This window comes from Triturus cristatus, chromosome 4_1 (assembly GCF_964204655.1).
Source record: "Triturus cristatus chromosome 4_1, aTriCri1.1, whole genome shotgun sequence".
Taxonomy (NCBI): Eukaryota; Metazoa; Chordata; class Amphibia; order Caudata; family Salamandridae; genus Triturus; species Triturus cristatus.
Genome location: NC_140585.1, coordinates 1,013,276,728 through 1,013,294,708, shown reverse-complemented (window position 1 = coordinate 1,013,294,708; position 17,981 = coordinate 1,013,276,728). Strand labels below are relative to the sequence as shown.

The 17,981-nt window shown below is 43.0% G+C and overlaps 1 protein-coding gene across 1 annotated transcript in view; it reads left to right on the top strand.

Moving 5' to 3' along the window:
- MLC1 (modulator of VRAC current 1) overlaps positions 1–7,326 on the top strand; it is a 306,559-nt gene extending 299,233 nt beyond the window's left edge. Inside the window, exons 11-12 of the mRNA XM_085650693.1 lie at positions 1,449–1,627; positions 7,162–7,326. Coding sequence (XP_085506819.1) covers positions 1,449–1,627; positions 7,162–7,180 — 198 coding nt within the window. The 3' untranslated portion in view covers positions 7,181–7,326. The remainder of the gene's footprint in view (positions 1–1,448; positions 1,628–7,161) is intronic.
- The last annotated feature ends 10,655 nt before the right edge of the window (positions 7,327–17,981 follow it).

Genomic DNA, 17,981 nt, shown 5'->3' with positions numbered 1-17,981 from the left:
AGATATGAAAATACCTCTATGAAGGGTTACCAAACCCGGTATGAAGTAAACTCAGCTTTGTATTAAAATATATTTATTTTTAATGGAACTATCTCCAAAACTCATTAGTACTGATTCTGAAAAAGATATAAGTGTATTTTAGAACAGGAATAGTTTGGGTAAAATTACCAAATGACTTGGGACCCGATTACGACTTAGGCGGTGTGGGAGTGGGGCCGCCACACCACCGCCCCTCTCCCACACCACCAAAGCCATCGGAGCACCGACCGCCAGAGTACAAGTTTTCTCGTGTCTGGCGGGTTGTTGTAGGGCAGGTCCATGGCGCTGCCTCTGAAAGAGGACATGGCAATGGGAGCGTCAGAGGCAGTTCCTGCACAGCATGGAATCTGCAGTCCAAGGTGTCTCTTCCTGCACATAAACAATCCTTAATGCAATTCTCTCACTTTCATGTGTGCTGCTTTATGCAGCACACATGAAAGTGAGAGAATGGCATTTTTAAAAAAAGTTTGTTTATTTACAGGAAGGGACACCTTCCTGTACATACACAAACCATGACAATTTGCATTTTCCATGTGTGCTGCACAAGGCAGCACATATGGAAAAAGCAAAAACAAGGAGATATAAAGCATTTCTCCTCGTTTCGCCTGTTTAATACCAGGATTTTCCTGGTCTTAATTTTGGCACCGCGTCCTATTTACGCTGCCCTTGTGAATAGGGGGCAGCGTAAAAAATAATTGAGGTTGCGGTGGAACGCCTACCGCAAAACTTATTACCCTCCCCTTTCACGCTAAATACAGCGTGAAAGGGTGCCCTATTCACAAGGCAGCGTTAAGCCACGTTAAGTGGCATAACACTGCCTTGTGAATAAGGCGAGGCCCGTATCGCCATCTGAAAGTGGCGTTGTGGTGGCGATAGGGGCTTATGAATATGCCCCATAGTTTCAGAGTGATGGCTTGGAACAAAGACAGCCACCGACTAGAGTGTGATCCCACGTGTTATTTGTCACCTTAGCATATCGATGCATCCCATATGTTGAAGAATCACTTTATAGTCTTCCTTAGGCCTGGAGGACTATGGTACATTTTTTAGATATTCCACCTACATAACACTACAGAACTCTGTTTAGTTTTCAACCATTTATCTCTCAGAGGCAGCGGATATTAAACCATGCCATGGTGACACACCCTTTCACCAGCACAATTAAAAGAGACAAGAATTTCCTGGAGCTCACCGGTGCCTTTACTTTGTGTCACTTAACAAGGCCATCATTGGGTGTGTGACAAAGGAATTCCAGTTATATTCATTAATATCTTAAAGATCTCCAAGCAGAAGTTGAAAATCGGCGAGCATCTCCACAGCAACCTTTGCTGCTTATTAAATGCTAAAGGTATAGGTAAGATTTAAATAATGTCTAATGAATTGCGTTGCCTTTCCCGGTTTGTTTTCAGGTTTCTTATGATGTCCTGCTTTTCCTTCTAATGCTGACGCTGTTAACGCAGGCCTTCCTTACCACTGCAACTGTCATCCAATGTGTAAAATACAAAACCCAAATGCAAATCCAGGACTCTTCATGGGGCATGTCACAAATAAATACATCGGATTATCGAACATTGGCAGTGAGCGACAGGTAAATCAGCTATTTTTTACGGATTTCTGACGTTACAACGCATACTTTTACAACGCATGCACTTACAACGCATTTTTTACATCGCAACATCTACTACAACGCATTCCATTACATCGCATGACACTACAACACATTTTAAAAAACTACCTTTACAACGCATTCCATTACATCACATACTACCTTTACAACACATACCATTACAACGCATACTGTTACATTGCATTTAAGGTAAGTATTGGATAGTATAGGGGTAAAAATTACTATTCTAACTCCAGGGGGTGCAACAGTAGGGTAAGTGTTGGATAGTGTAGGGGTTAAAAATTACTATTCTAACTCCAATGGTATGCATTGTAATGGTATGCGTTGTAATGCCTGCGTTGTAGTGACATGTGATGTAGTGTCATGCGTTGTAATGCTATGCGTTGTAATGGTATGTGTTGTAGTGTCATGCGTTGTAAAGGATGTTCCGTTGTAATGCCTGCGTTGTAAGTGTAGTGCTCTGTAATAGTTGCGTTGTAAAGGTTGTTTCCTATTTTTTACATTCAAAGGTTGTGCATAATATTGTCTTGTTGCAACAGTATGTCTTTTTTTACAAGAACAAGATTGTGCAAGGGAGCCACAAACTCGTTGTTGTGGTAGATCTCGACTTGACTCGTTACCTCTAAAAATGATTGTGTTCCCAGACCGTTGGGTTGCTTACAGCTGAAATGACTAATTCAGAAAATAGGATGTCAAAGGCCAACTTTTCCTTATTATTCTCAAAATTTCATAAAATGTTTTTTTTATTACGTTTTGCCTAACAAAGAAGTGTTTTGAGTAGAAGGGAATTAAGGAATATAACAGCCATTGAGGAAAGGGCACAACACTGACATGAATCAACTATCCCCTTTTTTAAAAAACATTTTGGCTCAGATATCCGCTGCAAGTTTGCATGCTATTGTTGCAGACATCCTGAAGCAGGTTTTGAAACATTACTAAATACTTTAAAGCATAGCAGGCGCAAATGCTCGCGCACCCGCAGTGGCCATCTTTGAAAGCATTTATAATGTCCTAATAAATGCCTTCAATTATGGTTGCTGTGGGTGTGCGGGCACCTGTGGCGGTGATCTTTAAACTAGAGTTATTAAAATAAAACAAAATCATTCAAAGGTGCCTGCCACACAAGCATGTGTACATGTGGGTAGCCACGTTAAAATGTTCAAAAACTAATTTAAACGCGGTTGCCTGTCAATGGCATGCCTGGAAGCAAATTGTGTTAAAAAACAAGATTTGGGGGTCAAAAGAATGCTGGGTGAAGGTATAACGAGAGGAGAAGAGTATGATAGAGCGGAAGGGTAGCAGGAAGAGGGAAGGAGAGAAATAGCCCTCACCATGCCCTCAGCGACGGCCCGTATAGGGCTTGTTACCGGGGCGGTGACGTGGGGCAGAGGAGGGGCAGGGTGGGGGGTTGCAAAATGCGTCATACGGCCGATTGCAGGTAAGTTACGAAAAAATTAAGAAAACAAATTTTGTTGCGCGCGCTGCATCGCATTTGGCGATGCAGCGCGCAACGAAATTCGTTTTTTTTTCCCCTAACTTACCTGCAATCGGCCGTATGCCGCATTTTGCAACCCCCCACCCTGCCCCTCCTCTGCCCCACGTCACCGCCCCGGTAACACGCCCTATACGGGCCGTCGCTGCATGCCCTGCAGAGCAGTCTGCCATCAGCATTGGAAGTATACCTCACCCAATCATAACACTGTGAGACCAAAATGCTCATGGGCAGTACGAGCACAAGAATCGCGAGGAAAGCATCAAATTAACAGTAGGCAAGTGAAACAGTCACAGAGGCATCTAGTCATGAGAAAGAGAATGACCCGAAGCCCACTATAAGCATATGCAATGGAAACAGTTGATCTGACTAACAGTCAGCTAAAGCTTCCTGCTGCCAATTCATGTATTACCTTTACATTGAGCACATTAGTTGTGTTGATAGAAATTGTAAAAAGATGATCAAATCCAGCCTTCCACAACTCATCAAGTACCTCAGGCATACTATGTCCTGCCTAGTTTCTCTTACTGAGCGAACCCTCAACTGGATGCCAAGGATAGACAGTCCTGCTTTCTCACTTCATAAATGGATTTTTTTAGGACTAAGAATGATGTCTGATAAGACTCTATAAAGAAGAACATCTGCCTTCAAAATCTGGAAGCTTAGTTTGTTTATAGACCCTTCATGAATTCAGTGAAAAAAACATTCAAATGAATGTTGTGAGTGCAATGTAAAACCTAAACCTACATTTAACAGTTATTGTACACTGTGTTAACCATAACACAGATCTGTGCACTGACCTCACGATGACATTTTCATTGACATCACAGATGACATTTCAGATGATAGCACTCATGAAATTATTGTCACACATGACATCACCAATTACATCATATAAGACATAACTGATGTCAACATATACTGCATTGCCTGTTCCATTTTCAATGTTACCACCGCTATTAATACAAAGGACTTCAAAAATCTTCATCCTGGTGGGTATAATACTTTCATGCTACCAACTAAGATCTTTTTCAGAGACCACGATTGTTTGAAGAAAGATAATTTAGCCTACATTGTTTATCTACATTCTGATGCTTACCCGTATACTCATTCTTCCCAGTGGATGATTTGCTGAGAGAGTATGCTTGGGCAATATCTGGGACTACCTTTGAGGCTGAACACCAAGTAGGCACAAGATTAAGACAACCTTTGAACTCCCTAAACAGCAGTCAGTGAATGGTACAATCAGCTGCATTGACCAAGACCTTAGACACGGCTCCAGTCAATCCCCTTCAGTTGTAAAAAACACCTTCCTTGATCTGACAGCGTTACCCGATTCCCAACTCGTGCAAGCAGGTGAAAGGCACAAGGCATAGCCTTCAAGACATGGTCTGCAATGAATTTAACCCGTCACCTGTTGGAAATGCCTATCTTTTGCTGTAGACGGGCTATACGTGGACCTCTTGAATTTTACCAAGTAGAATATCTTTCAAGCACACTCAGTCGTTTGACCCCTTTCACCTAGCATCAACATAAAATAACATAGAGCCTTGCTCCTTCTTCTTTGAATCAGAAGTATAGAGTGTTATCTTCAACCGTTTAGTTTGCCCCCTTCTCTTGCACCCATTGCACATAACACATTGCCGTGTTTTGAGTGTGGAGAGGAGCTATGACTCATAAGAGGCAGAGGATAGGTTATGCTGTTCCTCTCTGCCTTCAACAACTGTAATACATCCAGTGGTCCTGGAACAATTTTCAGAGTGTGGGTGCTGCCATCAACGTTACATCACAGAACTCATAGGGATTCTGAAAAAACCAAGGCACACACAAGGAACAAGTGTGGCAAATGAGTCACACTCTTTCAGCAGAAGTGTGGTAAGGTGCAGTATGTAGCTGGTGTTGCATTTAGGAGCACACTGTCATGAATATATTACTAAAGCATGGTGTGGTATCCACTGTCATTTACAGACAGCACATTTTCTATAGCAATGTGCACAGACAAACAATTTTACTTATAAAACTGTATAGAGCACAAACGAGAATGTGTGTAAATTGGGTTTCAGACACTATTTATTTGTTATTTGTGCATCGCCAAGAAAATTGTCTGCATTTGTTTTGACATAATAAAATTTTTTGTTTCATCACACTTTAGATATAGAAAAAGTGCTTTATCTGTGCTTTCCTATTTAATTATTTTGTATTATTTGTATAGTTAATTTAAACGCATTTAAATGTTGTTGTATCTTAAAAGAAAGCAACATCCTAAAGCCTTTCCTTTCACACCAGGAAGATTTTTCACTTTACAAATCTCTCACCCTTTACACGCACAGCAAATGTGACAAGATAAAAACAAAATTTAAAGTAATCCCTTATGCTGGCTCACCTTCAGAACTCCAGCATAGTTATTAGGATGCCCTTTCAGGGCTCAAGGTGCTGTTGTGATTGCTCCCCCCGCCCCCCTCCAATCTCTGGGCCCTGGTGTATTCCATGATCAGATCCGACCGATGTGTAGAAGGTAGAGCCTAGTTTTTCAAAAAGTTATTATGAGACCAGAAAAGCGCCAGAGCCTCTATGCATCCAAATGATATGTTGGCCAGAAGAAGTATGGGGATTGCTATGTAAAGGTGGGGTCATTGATCCGCCCACAGCTTGGCCCTTTGTCGTGGACCACTCTGACGAATAACTAATGTGTCTGCGTACAAACACAGAGAGTGGAACGGACAAAACAGCACAATTTCTCAGTTAAGATATAAAATATACACCGTTTTCTTGCATGCAATAATTTTCTCAATTTTTTTAAAACAAAATGTGCATTTTGGAGGGCATTAACACTCTCCTTTTTCGGTCTCTGCTACACACAGCTTTAGCTGTTTGTTGGTGTGACCTATTGTTTTTAATATACAGAGAGAGGGCTTTGAGTCAGCACCTTAGCACCTTGCTCAAGACCAGATAGCTCTGCTGCCTTTCTTCGTTGTCTACTCTGATTCCTTCCCTCCATGTTTTTCGTAATTGTTCACATATGAGCATTTTTGAGCATTTTGGTCTCAATGTGTTCTGAATGAATGACTGGTATCCTTCCACTGCTGACGTTGCTTGCATTCAGGGAACTACTTTTCTCTTCCCTTAAATGAATATATATGTGTAAATATATATATATCTCACAAACTGTAAATGTGGTTTACTCTATATTATTCTGCTCTTTCTGGATCCATGGTGGGTATCCCACCAGATTCATTGCAGCCGCCCAACGTGGTGTTAGAAACCAGGTGAGATTAGCTCCATCATGCTGCTTAACATTATATGATACCCACAAGTAAAATGATCAGGTGACTTCTGTTCTCTTGGACTCAATATTTCGATACCAGGCATTTCCCTTCATATGGTAGAGCATTCTCATCATGCCCTTGATGACTGCATAGTATCGATTTGTGAAAGGAGATTCAGGATTGCTTTAGACTGTATCTCAGCAACATGCCCCATACACCAGAACCCAAGATCAACACGCGTCCTTGTAAATTCATTGTAAACACACAATTGCCATCACATACATACATTCACTCCAAAACACAAAAATAAGAAACATTTACATTTACAAATGCCTATAGCTCTAACTGTAACAAAGTGCAGGACCTATTGCATTGCAAATTCTTGTTTTCATGTGCAGACATAAACAAAAGCATTTAACCAATACCTAACCACAATGGGTTAAACCCACGAAGTGCTACATAATCTGACTTAATTGGCCTTGTGAGTATAGGGCTATTGGTTTTTCCTTGTTCAGTAACTGTCCTAAGGAGTCTATGCGGCAGTAAGCAATGACTTCTTAAGTTATGCGATACTATGGTAACATTGTTGATTCTGATATTTTAACTTGAAAGATAAACGGGCGAATGTATGTTTGTTGGTGCAGTTGTTAGTAAAATGTTTTATTGAGCAACTGAAATTCTTACTTTTTCTCCTTTAAGAGTTAATGAACCAAATTCCTAAATATATTTGTTTTTAGGTGTCCAACAGCTGTATAAAGGACTTTGAAATGGATACAGCGTGTAAATCTGTGGTGATCCAGATGGCACAGTGGCATGGATTTTTCTCCTGCACAACCAAATACTATATATTGAAAGTCAAATCGATCCATGTGTTAGTGCTTTTACTACTGCAGTTTTCTACATAGTCTGTGTTTTATGCAATTTAGCTGGACCTTCAGACAGAAATTACATTGTTTTTGCTGGAGTGAAATGTGATATTTGAAATATATTCAGTATCTTCTATGTTTCTAGAAAGAGGCCAGCATTCATCAAGGCTGTAAAACTTGTTGAAATAGACTCTAGTTTCGAGCATTTTATAGCATTGCCTAAGTCCCTTAAGCCTTGTCCTTGTCACATTTTTTGTACTAAATAAAAGAACTTGTAATCAGAGACTACATTTGTATGATTAATGCATCAATCAAGCAAACCTCATTGCAGTAAGTGTGTTGAAAAGCAATGCCGCTGTGTAAAGATGTAATCTCAAATGTTTGCTCATTAGCACCCACTCTTTAGGTGGTGCTTTGAAGAAGCACATTGAGGTGAGATGAATAAATAAAACATTTAAAGCCCTGATTTTGATATCGGTTGGAAAAGCTCCGACTTGCAGTTGAAAGCTTTCCGACCGATATCTTTGGTTTCAATTCTGACTGCCGTATTATGACTACGACAATCGGAATTGAAACTGGCCGGTCATTCCAGATGGCTTCCGACAGGCTTAAGGAGCCCAACAGCCAGTCGGAGCCGACAAGTAATCCCTTAAAGCCATTTTTTCCACCGTCGGGATTATGATGTCAGTTTCCCACAGGCTTTATAGGTCGGGCTTTCTGACATGAAAAGCCTGTCGGAAAGCGACCCTGGGGACCCCTAGCAGGGCCCTCTTGCAACAGCGGCATCTGGTAGGGGCTGGAGGGCACCTAGCCCCCCCCTGTTAATCCCTGCACTTTGTGGCAGGCACCATGAGATGAACAGAAACTCCCATTTCTCTATGGGAACTTGTGCTGTGGCTGGTTTTCGACCACAGCACAAGCTCCCATAGAGAAGTGGGAGCTTGCGACCGCACCATGTGCTGTCACATCGTGATTGCAGTGTCGAGACCGCTGACCAGAGGTCGGTTGGACCAGAGACCGCAGTGATGTTGGTCCAAGTCAACTGCGACCGACAACATAATGATACCCTTAATGTGAACTCTGAAACCAAATACCAAGATACATTAAATGAAGAGATTGACGGAGGGACAATCCTTCACTCTTCCTTCACTCTTTAGCCCCAAGGCCACCTTCACAATGCGTTTGGCGCATGGCTTTCTCTGCAAGAATTCCTGGATCCAAATGCCAAGACAGATTGGCTCACGCCACCACAGAAATAGAAAAGATCATTACCTATCTCCCCTCCTTTTCAATATATAACAAAATGAATGTAAAATACAACAAAGTCAGTGCCCTTTCTCTTCTTGGAAGGACCATTTTTCAGTCTGAGTTGCTGTGATCTGCTCACTTATTCCTAATTCTGTTCTCTCATCTCTGTACCATGTATGGTTTCCTCTTCACTCCTTTGTATTATGCATGTTCCTATGAAAAATAAACATCCTCAAAGTACAGTATTATTTGGCCTTCCTTCATAACACCTTCTCCCACATCCTGAACCCATTTTTTAATCAAGGCTACCCTCAGCCCGTTACATTCTCCTGTCCTCAAGTTCAACCCATGATGTTTCTTGACTCTGAACAGTAAGTTATAGCTATTCAGACCGTGCTAGCATATGCCCTGTAATTTCACCATCACCATATTTCCTCCTAGGAAATTTATTTTTTGCAGTTATTGTAGTTCTTGATATTTACCTTCATTTTTTACTTAAGTAATTCTGATCATTTACTGCCTCGATTTGTCCTTTCACTTTGCTCACCCATCCTGGGGTCAATAGGAAATGTGGCTTTACACCACCTCATATGCCCAAAGGGTGCATCTGAGCTCTCCCCCAAACTCAGGGCACTCAAACAGAAAAGTCACAAGCAGAAAAAAAATGGTGAAAGAGCTACAGTTTAACCGAAAGAGGTCATTAACAGCAAATTATTCAAGAGTACAAGGACTCGTACATATCAGAGAAAACTAACTATTCTACAGAGAAAATTCATTTAGCAAAAAACTAAATTCTCAATTTTTATGCAATAAACTAGCCAGGAATTTTCAAAATAAAGTTGAGGCAGTTTATGTTGAACTTGATTCCAGACATCACGTCAATCTCACTGGCTCTGGAACTGAAACCATCGGAACTTGAAATATTAAGCATCTGAAGTTCTTCCCGCTCACGGAAGAGGGAGTGGCTAAATGTATTCTTAACACCAAGTCAGGGGCCTCCGTGGTCCCTTGCCCCCCCTAAATTCCTCCACAAAAGTAGGGACAGTAGCATCCCCCCTCACTACTTTACTGAATAAGATCATCATTTCCGGACAGTTTCCAACCAATTGGCAAAGGGTTCCATACTCCTTCTGTGAAATAAATCCACTCGCAATCCCAATGAGAAAAAACACTATCACCCAATTTCGGGCTTGCAAATGCCTGTGTAAATTCTTGAAAAATATCTTAACACAGCATTCTTGACTAGATAAAAACGAAGACCGAGATGGTGCTCAATATTGTTTTAGAAAAAACCATAGCACAGAATCAACTCTGCTAAATGCCAGTGAAGGAATCAGATCCATCATGGGCAATGGAGTGAAGGCTGCAGTAATTCTTTTAGACCTATCTGCAGCCTTCAACACAGTGAGCCACTCCGTTCTTATTGACTGCCTAGATAAAATAGGGATTGTCGGAGCGGCTTTGAATCTGCTCTGTCTCTCTGGTAGAATTCAAGTCCAAATTGTTCTCATTGCTCAGTGGTGTCCCTCAAGAGTCATCACGGAGCTCGACGATCTTTAATGTATATGCAGTTCACCTAGCCTGGATGATCCGTTCCTTCGGTTTTTTGACAATTTACCATGCCGACAAGACACAATTGCCTTAAATGAAATTCTTTGAAAACCGAGGTTCTTCTCTTTGGGAAATATATTTTCTTTTGGAACCCTTCTCGGTGACCACAACATCTGGACCCCCTTCCTTCAGCCATCCCAAAGATTAGGAATCTGGGAGTCATCTTCGACGCAAAGCTCACTTTTACAGATAAGCTCTCTTCCTCTTGTTTCCTCATTTTAAGAACCTTGAGGAAAATCCTCACTTTTATCTCCTTTGACCTTCAAAAATCAGTCATTACTGCACTGGTTCTATCCAGGTTAGATTACTGCCCTTTATCTAGACCAGGCTTCTCCAATAAGTAGCTCGTGAGCTACTGGTAGCTCTCGAGCTACCTGTAAGTATCTCTCCTATGTACAGCCCAGTCTAATAAATTAGAATTTTTTGCTGGGTTGAATAATAATATATTTATAGCAAAATCGAAAAGAGTGCATTGAAGATGGAAATGTGTATTTTTTTAGAACTCATCATCTGATGTTTTGAGGAAAATTATAGACTTTGTCAAATATATTTGTAGACGATATATGAGTGATATATCATGCAGCATCAGGGTAACTTATGACTTGTGTTATTAGTTTGGTACCAGGGGTATTACGGCTCTGGCTATTATGTACTACCCATGTAAAGGACTCTAAACTGATAAAGCCTTTTTAAAATTACGAGAGGCAACCATGTCTGTGGCACTGAGGTGATCACTGCTGGTAATCTTGCATGGGTGGTCGCTAATGTAATCTTGTATTATATACAGAGGCGGGTCCTTTGCTCTTGTGGAGGAGTGTTGCACCCCCTGCTGAGAACCAGCTGAGGGAAACGGGAAAAATATAATGATAACAAATTGGTTTTATTATCATTTTATTTTTCCTGTTTCCTTCTGGAGCCAGCCAAGTCTGGGGTGGGCGGGCCATGGCGACAGCAGGGGAGGAGTAGGGCACACTGTAAGTGTGCATGACGGTTTGGCCGGCCATCGTAGGCCGGCCAAACCCTCATGCGCACTTAGGTTTCTCCAACCCAGATGTGTTGCACAGCCAGGTTGGAGAAACAGCACAGACTCCCAGGCACTGTCTAAGAAGCAAACGAAGCCGCTCAGACCAATCCTGGCACTGCTCTCGAGCCATTGAGAACAGCACAAGGATTGGGTGAGGAGCCTGTGCTGGTGTCCCAGGGACTGCTGTGACACCATCAGGAGAGAAGAGGAGCACCGAGGTGGTCAGTAGCGTCGGAGCAGGTATGTTTTTTTATTCTAGTTATTTCCCTAATCCCCTGTCCCGTCCCCGCCTCTCCCCCTCCCCCACCTGAGTTTTGCTACAGCTGTCACTGGTGACATGCTCAATACTACAAAGGCAATAACAGTAGCTCGGGATGATATTCATTGAACATAAGTAGCCCTTATTGCACAAAAGGTTGGAGACCCCTGATCTAGGCATTAACAACGCTCCATGAATAAACTTCAAATATTACAGAATGCAGCTGCCCGTCTGCTTAAGAGAATTACCGAATTTAAATCTGTTTCTCACACACTGGTGGGGCGCCACAGACTTCCGCTCAAGAAGTGAGTAAAGGTTAAGGCACTCTGTATAGCTCACAAATCCTTGCACAACACAGGCCCAGAGTTCCCAAGGAAGAAATTCCTATGGTATGCACCTAGGAGAACTCTGTGATCTGAAACGATGATAATTCCAAAATGGAACAAAGTCTCTTGGGGTGAGAGAAGCTTCATTTCCTCTACGTGTAAACTTGAGAACAAAATGCCTTTGCATCTTAAAAATCCGACCAATCTATCCTCTTTCAGGAATAAACCTAAATCCTGTCTTTTTGCACTCCCCTATTAGTCTCACTCTGCCATGATTCTCACATTCTCTAGCCCCAAGAGGCACTCTGGCATTTGTCCGCTTAATAAATATTATCATTATCATTTTGATTTTCATTGTGCTTTCAACATTTTAACATTTCCAGTGCTTCATTGTGTTCTTTTTTGTTTTTTTCAGCAACCAGTTTATCAACCTAGAAATGATGTAGACAGTTTTCATTTTTGAATGAATTGTGTATACATGTTTGAAATATGGATGCAGCAGTTATTAAACCAAAAGGAAGTCTCTTAAACCGAAACGTACACTCTGATGTTAGAATGCTATAATGCTTTTTGACTTTGGTGGAGAAGAATTTGGTGATAGGCAGATTTCAAGTATAACAATATAAGGGCCAATGAGACCCAACCTCTGCGCACGGTAGCTATTGGGTAAACAATACCCGCCGTATCTTATGATTTACACAGTGTGCATTATGAATTTAATACTTCTCATAAACATCATGTACAATGCTGAATTAAACAAATCCAAAACAAAATTTGTAAATACATTCCTTTTTTTTTTTTTTATTGATTTTCACAGCAGCAAGTAAGAGTTGACCGAACACAGTATTGTCCATTAGGTTATACAAGAGCATAAATAGTCAATTAATAGATTAAGACAGTTTTTTTAAATACAACATAACAGGAAAATCAGGTTAGTTACCAATTATATTTTAGCATTGTAACCAGTCGTAGATTGGAGCCCATAATTTAGAGCCCAAATTCCTCTTTTTTGTCCCTTTTAAACGATACACAGCATTTTCTAGTTGATACACATTTAACAGTTTAGTTTGCCATTGAGAAAATAAAGGGGGATCCGCATCAAGCCAGTGCGAGGTGATACAGTATCTAAAAATAGACATTGATATGAAAAGAAAACCCTCTTCAGCACGTGTGTACAGCCGAACTGGATTAGATTGAATGCCAAGTATTACAAGATCAGCAGACAATACTAAGGGAATATTCGTTATTTGAATTAGAAACGCTTGAACTTCAGAAATAAATTGAAATAATTTAGGGCATAAGAAAAACATGTGAATAGAATTTGCACCTATACATCCACAACGATTACACTTGTCGCCAGTATTCCCTTTCCATTTTAGTAACTTGGCAGGAGTATAATATAAATCAAAAGTACTCATAAAGCTCTGACTCTTTAGGGATCCGTTAATTAATACTTGTTCAGACAGTACTAAGGTATCCACTACGTCTATGTTTTCAATACCCATCTCTTTTTGCCATTTTGCATTATATGATACAAGATTGTCTTCTAAGCCTTTAATCATTGCCTTATATATCACCCCAATTCTATTTTGTTTCAAACAGCATTCTAGTACCTCATGTTTCTTAATTTTGTTAGAATTCACTAAATTTTTTGAATTTAGAAAGCTGCGTATTTGAAGGTATTTAAAAAAAGTCTGCTTTAGGTACATTATACAATTGTTGAAGATGAGAGAATGTTATAAATTGTTCATTTGGAAAAAGATCCCCAAGCTGACAGATATTACAGTTTTGCCAGCGCTGCATAATATAGTCAGTAAATATTGGTGGCAGCGATGGGTTGTCAAATAAGGGCGTATAAAAGTTAAAGTTACTATCTAAATGGAGTCTTCGTTTACATATTTTCCATAGTTGGAAGGCCGTTTCCATTATTTTAAACCTCGTCTTCTTGTAGTAGCTTGGTTCTAAAAAACGGACCAAACATCTTTGTGCTTGACTACCAAGAATCATTGTGTAAATTGAAGGATATAAAAAGTCATCCAAAAGTATCCCGTCAAAAATTAAGCTGCTCATTAGTCTAAGTGATATCGCCATGTAGTAAAAACGAAAGTTTGGGATTCCCCAACCACCTCGAAGCGGGGGTAAAGTGCAACTAATGAAAGACTTCCTTGCTCTCTTTTATATCCCCATAAAAATCTAGACGTTATTCTTTCTAATTTAATAAAAAAACTGGATGGGAAAAGTAATGGTATAGTCCGAAAAAAATAAAGAAATTTAGGAAAGAAAAGCATCTTAACGACATTAGCACGACCATACAGAGAAAGGTGTAAATTATCTAACCTCTCAAGAGACCTATTCGTAGAGACAAGTACGGGATCAAGATTAAGCCCGACAATATCTTCTACTTTAGGTGACAAAATCACGCCTAAGTACAGAGCCGTCTTAGATAATGGCAAACCAATTGGTGCGCCCGCGGCTGAATGAATCAACTGTGTTTTTGAAATATTTAATTTATAACCAGAATAAGATCCAAATTCAGTAGCTGTTTCTATAATCTTAGGAAAAGCTCGATTAATGTCGGAGGTCACAATCGCGATATCATCGGCATAGGCCAGGATTTTATACTCAATTTGGTGGATCGTCACTGGGGGAATATTGCCATCTCGCAAAAATTTTTGTAAATATGGTTCTATATATAATGCAAATAGCAGGGGGGAGCAGGGACACCCCTGCCTTGTCCCCCTCGTTATTGAAAATATTGTAGAGATATCCGAAGAGATTCGTATGCTTGCCTTAGGGTCAGTATATAAGGCTTTCAAGGCTGCTATATATCCACTTGGAAATCCCTTCCAGGTTAGGACAGACCAAAGAAATCCCCAGTCAACCCATTCGAACGCCTTTTCAGCGTCCAATAGTGCCACACCAACCGGGGATCTCGAAGCCTGGGCCCAGTCTAGGAGGGTAATGATTCTTCTTATATGGTCCGTTGTATCTCTATTTTTAATAAAGCCATGTTGAATTTTTGTGACTAAATTAGGCATGAAATCTTTCAGTCGGTTTGCTAATATCTTGGAAAAAATCTTGCTGTCAGAGGTTAGTAGGGAAATTGGTCTGTACGACCCTAAATCCAGAGCATCTTTACCTTTTTTTTAAATACAACTATAGTTGCTAATGACCATGAAGGAGGAGGTCTACCTAAAAAAGCTTCTTGGAAAAATTTTAATAATTCAAGTTTCAAAGTGGTACGGAAGGTACGGTAAAATTCTAGAGGGATATGGTCCGGACCCATCGCTTTGCCAGTAGCCAGCCCCAGTATCGATTCCTCCACCTCTTCCCAAGTTATAGGAGCAGATAGTGCTGTACATTGTTCAATAGTGAGAGAAGAGGGACTATCTAAACTTAAAAAGTAATTAAACACATCATTCCTTATACTGGCACCATCATTCGACTTATTGTATAAGGATTGGTAAAAGTCCCGAAATGCCCCTAATATACCAGCAGTAGACTCCTGAGCTACACCATTTTGGTCTATTATTTTAAGAATTTCTGTAATGGTTGCTTTTTGTTTCAGCCTTTGAGCTAGAGTCCTACCCGTCTGTTCACTTATTTCATAACAGTCTTTTTTAAATAACTTATATTTTATCGCTACCTGTTCAGCCAAAAAAGAATAGACAGCCGAGCGTTCCACAGATACAGATTTCTGAGCTTTTTTTTTTTTTTTTTGAAACCGTTTATTGCAATCTCAAGAATATACAAGTACGGGCCTACAACCTTCCGGCCGGCCGCTAGAATGACAGGAGCATATGACATACGTTCAAAAACACTTGGCGTTGCTGAGAAGCAAAATCAGGAGGTATCAACGTCGTGGGCCACATCACTCTGACCCCACAATACGGTTTCATTTTATACAAACAACACGAAAAACCACACCCGCAAGGCAACCCGCAATCGGAAGTAACAGCACGTGCTCCCCGAATGGGGGACCCCAGCCATCCAGAGGAGTCTAAAGAGGGGAAGGGGAACAGATCGAGGACTGGGGGAACTCTGTGCCCGGGGCTGGGGAAAGGAGTCAACTAAGGGGACGGGGCTGGTGAGGCAGCAGGCAGCAGTGGTGGCGCGCAGATACCCCCGCGGTAGACGTTCCAGGGGCCCCACACTTTCACCCATGCCCCAGGCTTACCCCTCGCCACATACACCACCTTTTCTCGGAACATGCACCAATCCATGTGTTCTTTCCAGGCCTACACCGCCGGGGGCCTCTGGGATCCCCACAGTTGAGCAATGTCACGCTTAGCTATCATATATCCCAGAGTCACCCATCGCGTCTGCGGAACCGAGTAGTCAGTTGGTTCCCACACATTCAGCAGGCATCTCCTCGCTTCAGGCAGCAGCGCGACATGCGTAACCACTCGCAGGACCTCATGCACACCACGCCAGAATCGCTCCACCTTCGGGCATTCCCACAAAATATGCAAAAAAGTCGCCAAAGCACCACACCCACGCTTACACAACCCATCCTCAGCATAGCCCATACGCAGAAGCCTTGGCCCCGTCATGTAAACCCGGTGGAGTATCTTAAGCTGGACGAAGCGAAGGCGAGCCGGTATGGCCACCTCCTTCGGAGAGGCCACCGCGGAAATCCAGTCCTCGTCGTCCAACTCCAGCCCATCGGCAACCCAAGCCTCGCGGAGGCCAGTCAGCAAGCCCGAGCGGTCATTAATCAATTTTTTGTAAATAAGGGAGATCGTGCTGTCCGGAACGTGGCCATCCAGCACTCTATCCTCCAGGGGGGAAGACTCCGGGATGGAGGCGACGTCTGGGAAGACGGAGCCCAGTGCGTGACGGACCTGCAAGTACCGAAAGTATTCACTGCCCTGCAGCTGAAACTCCGTCTGCAGCGTCTCGAATGTTTTAAAGCCCCCCCTCGTCCAGAGATCCCCCACTTTACTGATGCCTATCGTGTCCCACTTCTCGAAGCCCTTCGAGGTCCACAGGGAGCCCAATCTCTCCGACGCGTACAACGGTGATGCCCGGGTCAAACGGTCCTTCCACCCCATAGCTGCATTAGCCGCGTGCCATACTCGCACCATGACACGCGTAGGTCCCGTCAGGCGGGGGTCGGGCGCGCCAGAGTAGAGCGCTCGATTATAGTCGCCACCAGGCAGGAGCATCTTGTCCATTTCAAATGCCGGGTTTAAGGCGGGCCCGTAAAGGCCATGATTAATTGCAGCTAGCTGGGAGGCCCAGTAATACCGTTTAATATCCGGGAGGGCAATCCCCCCGTCGTACCATGGGAGCGTCAACTTCGCCAGGGCAATACGCGGCCTCCCGTCCCAGAACAGGCGGCGCTGTAGACTCTCCACCTCACGGAAGTAGCGCGCCGGGACTAAATCCATAGTGTTCTGGAGAGCGTACAGGAAGCGTGGCAACGACACCATCTTAAACAATGCCGCCCGGCCGAGCGGCGAAAGCGGCAGGCGCCGCCAGCGCGCGACGTCCTCCTTCAAGCGCTGGAGGGGGGGAAGCAAATTCCGCTCGTAGCGGGCCTCCGGGTCCAGAGTAAATAAACACCCAGGTACCGAAACCCCTGAGAGGCAATCTGGATCAGGCAGCCCCGCGGGAGGACGGGAGCCTCCCCGGAAAGCACATACACACATGATTTAGCCCAGTTGATGACAAGGCCTGAGTTGCGACCGAATGAGCGCAAAACATCAACCAGGACAATCAGTGATTTACGCGGGGAGGCTAGGTACAAAAGGATATCGTCAGCGTATAGGGACACGCGGTCCTCATACTCGGGGGTCCAACGGAGACCACTGATGGAAGGGTGCCACCGCAGCCACTCCGCCAGGGGTTCCAAGGCCAGCGCGAACAGGAGCGGCGACAAGGGGCAGCCCTGTCGCGTGCCCCGTCCCAGCTCGAATGGGACCGATACTCTTCCATTCACCACCACCTGCGCCAACGGGCCCGAATACAACAATTTGACCCAGCTGATGAACCCCGGGCCAAATCCAAACTTCGCCAGCATCGCCCAGATGTATGGCCACTCGAGCGGTCAAACGCCATGGTGGCGTCTAAGGACGCCAATATGGCCGGCTTCCGCACAAACGGGACACGCGCGAGCACCCCGTGCAAGCGCCGCAGATTAAGGGCCGTGTTGCGATGGGGAATAAAGCCGGACTGGTCTTGGTGGACCAGATCGCCCACCACGCCGACCAGCCGGTTG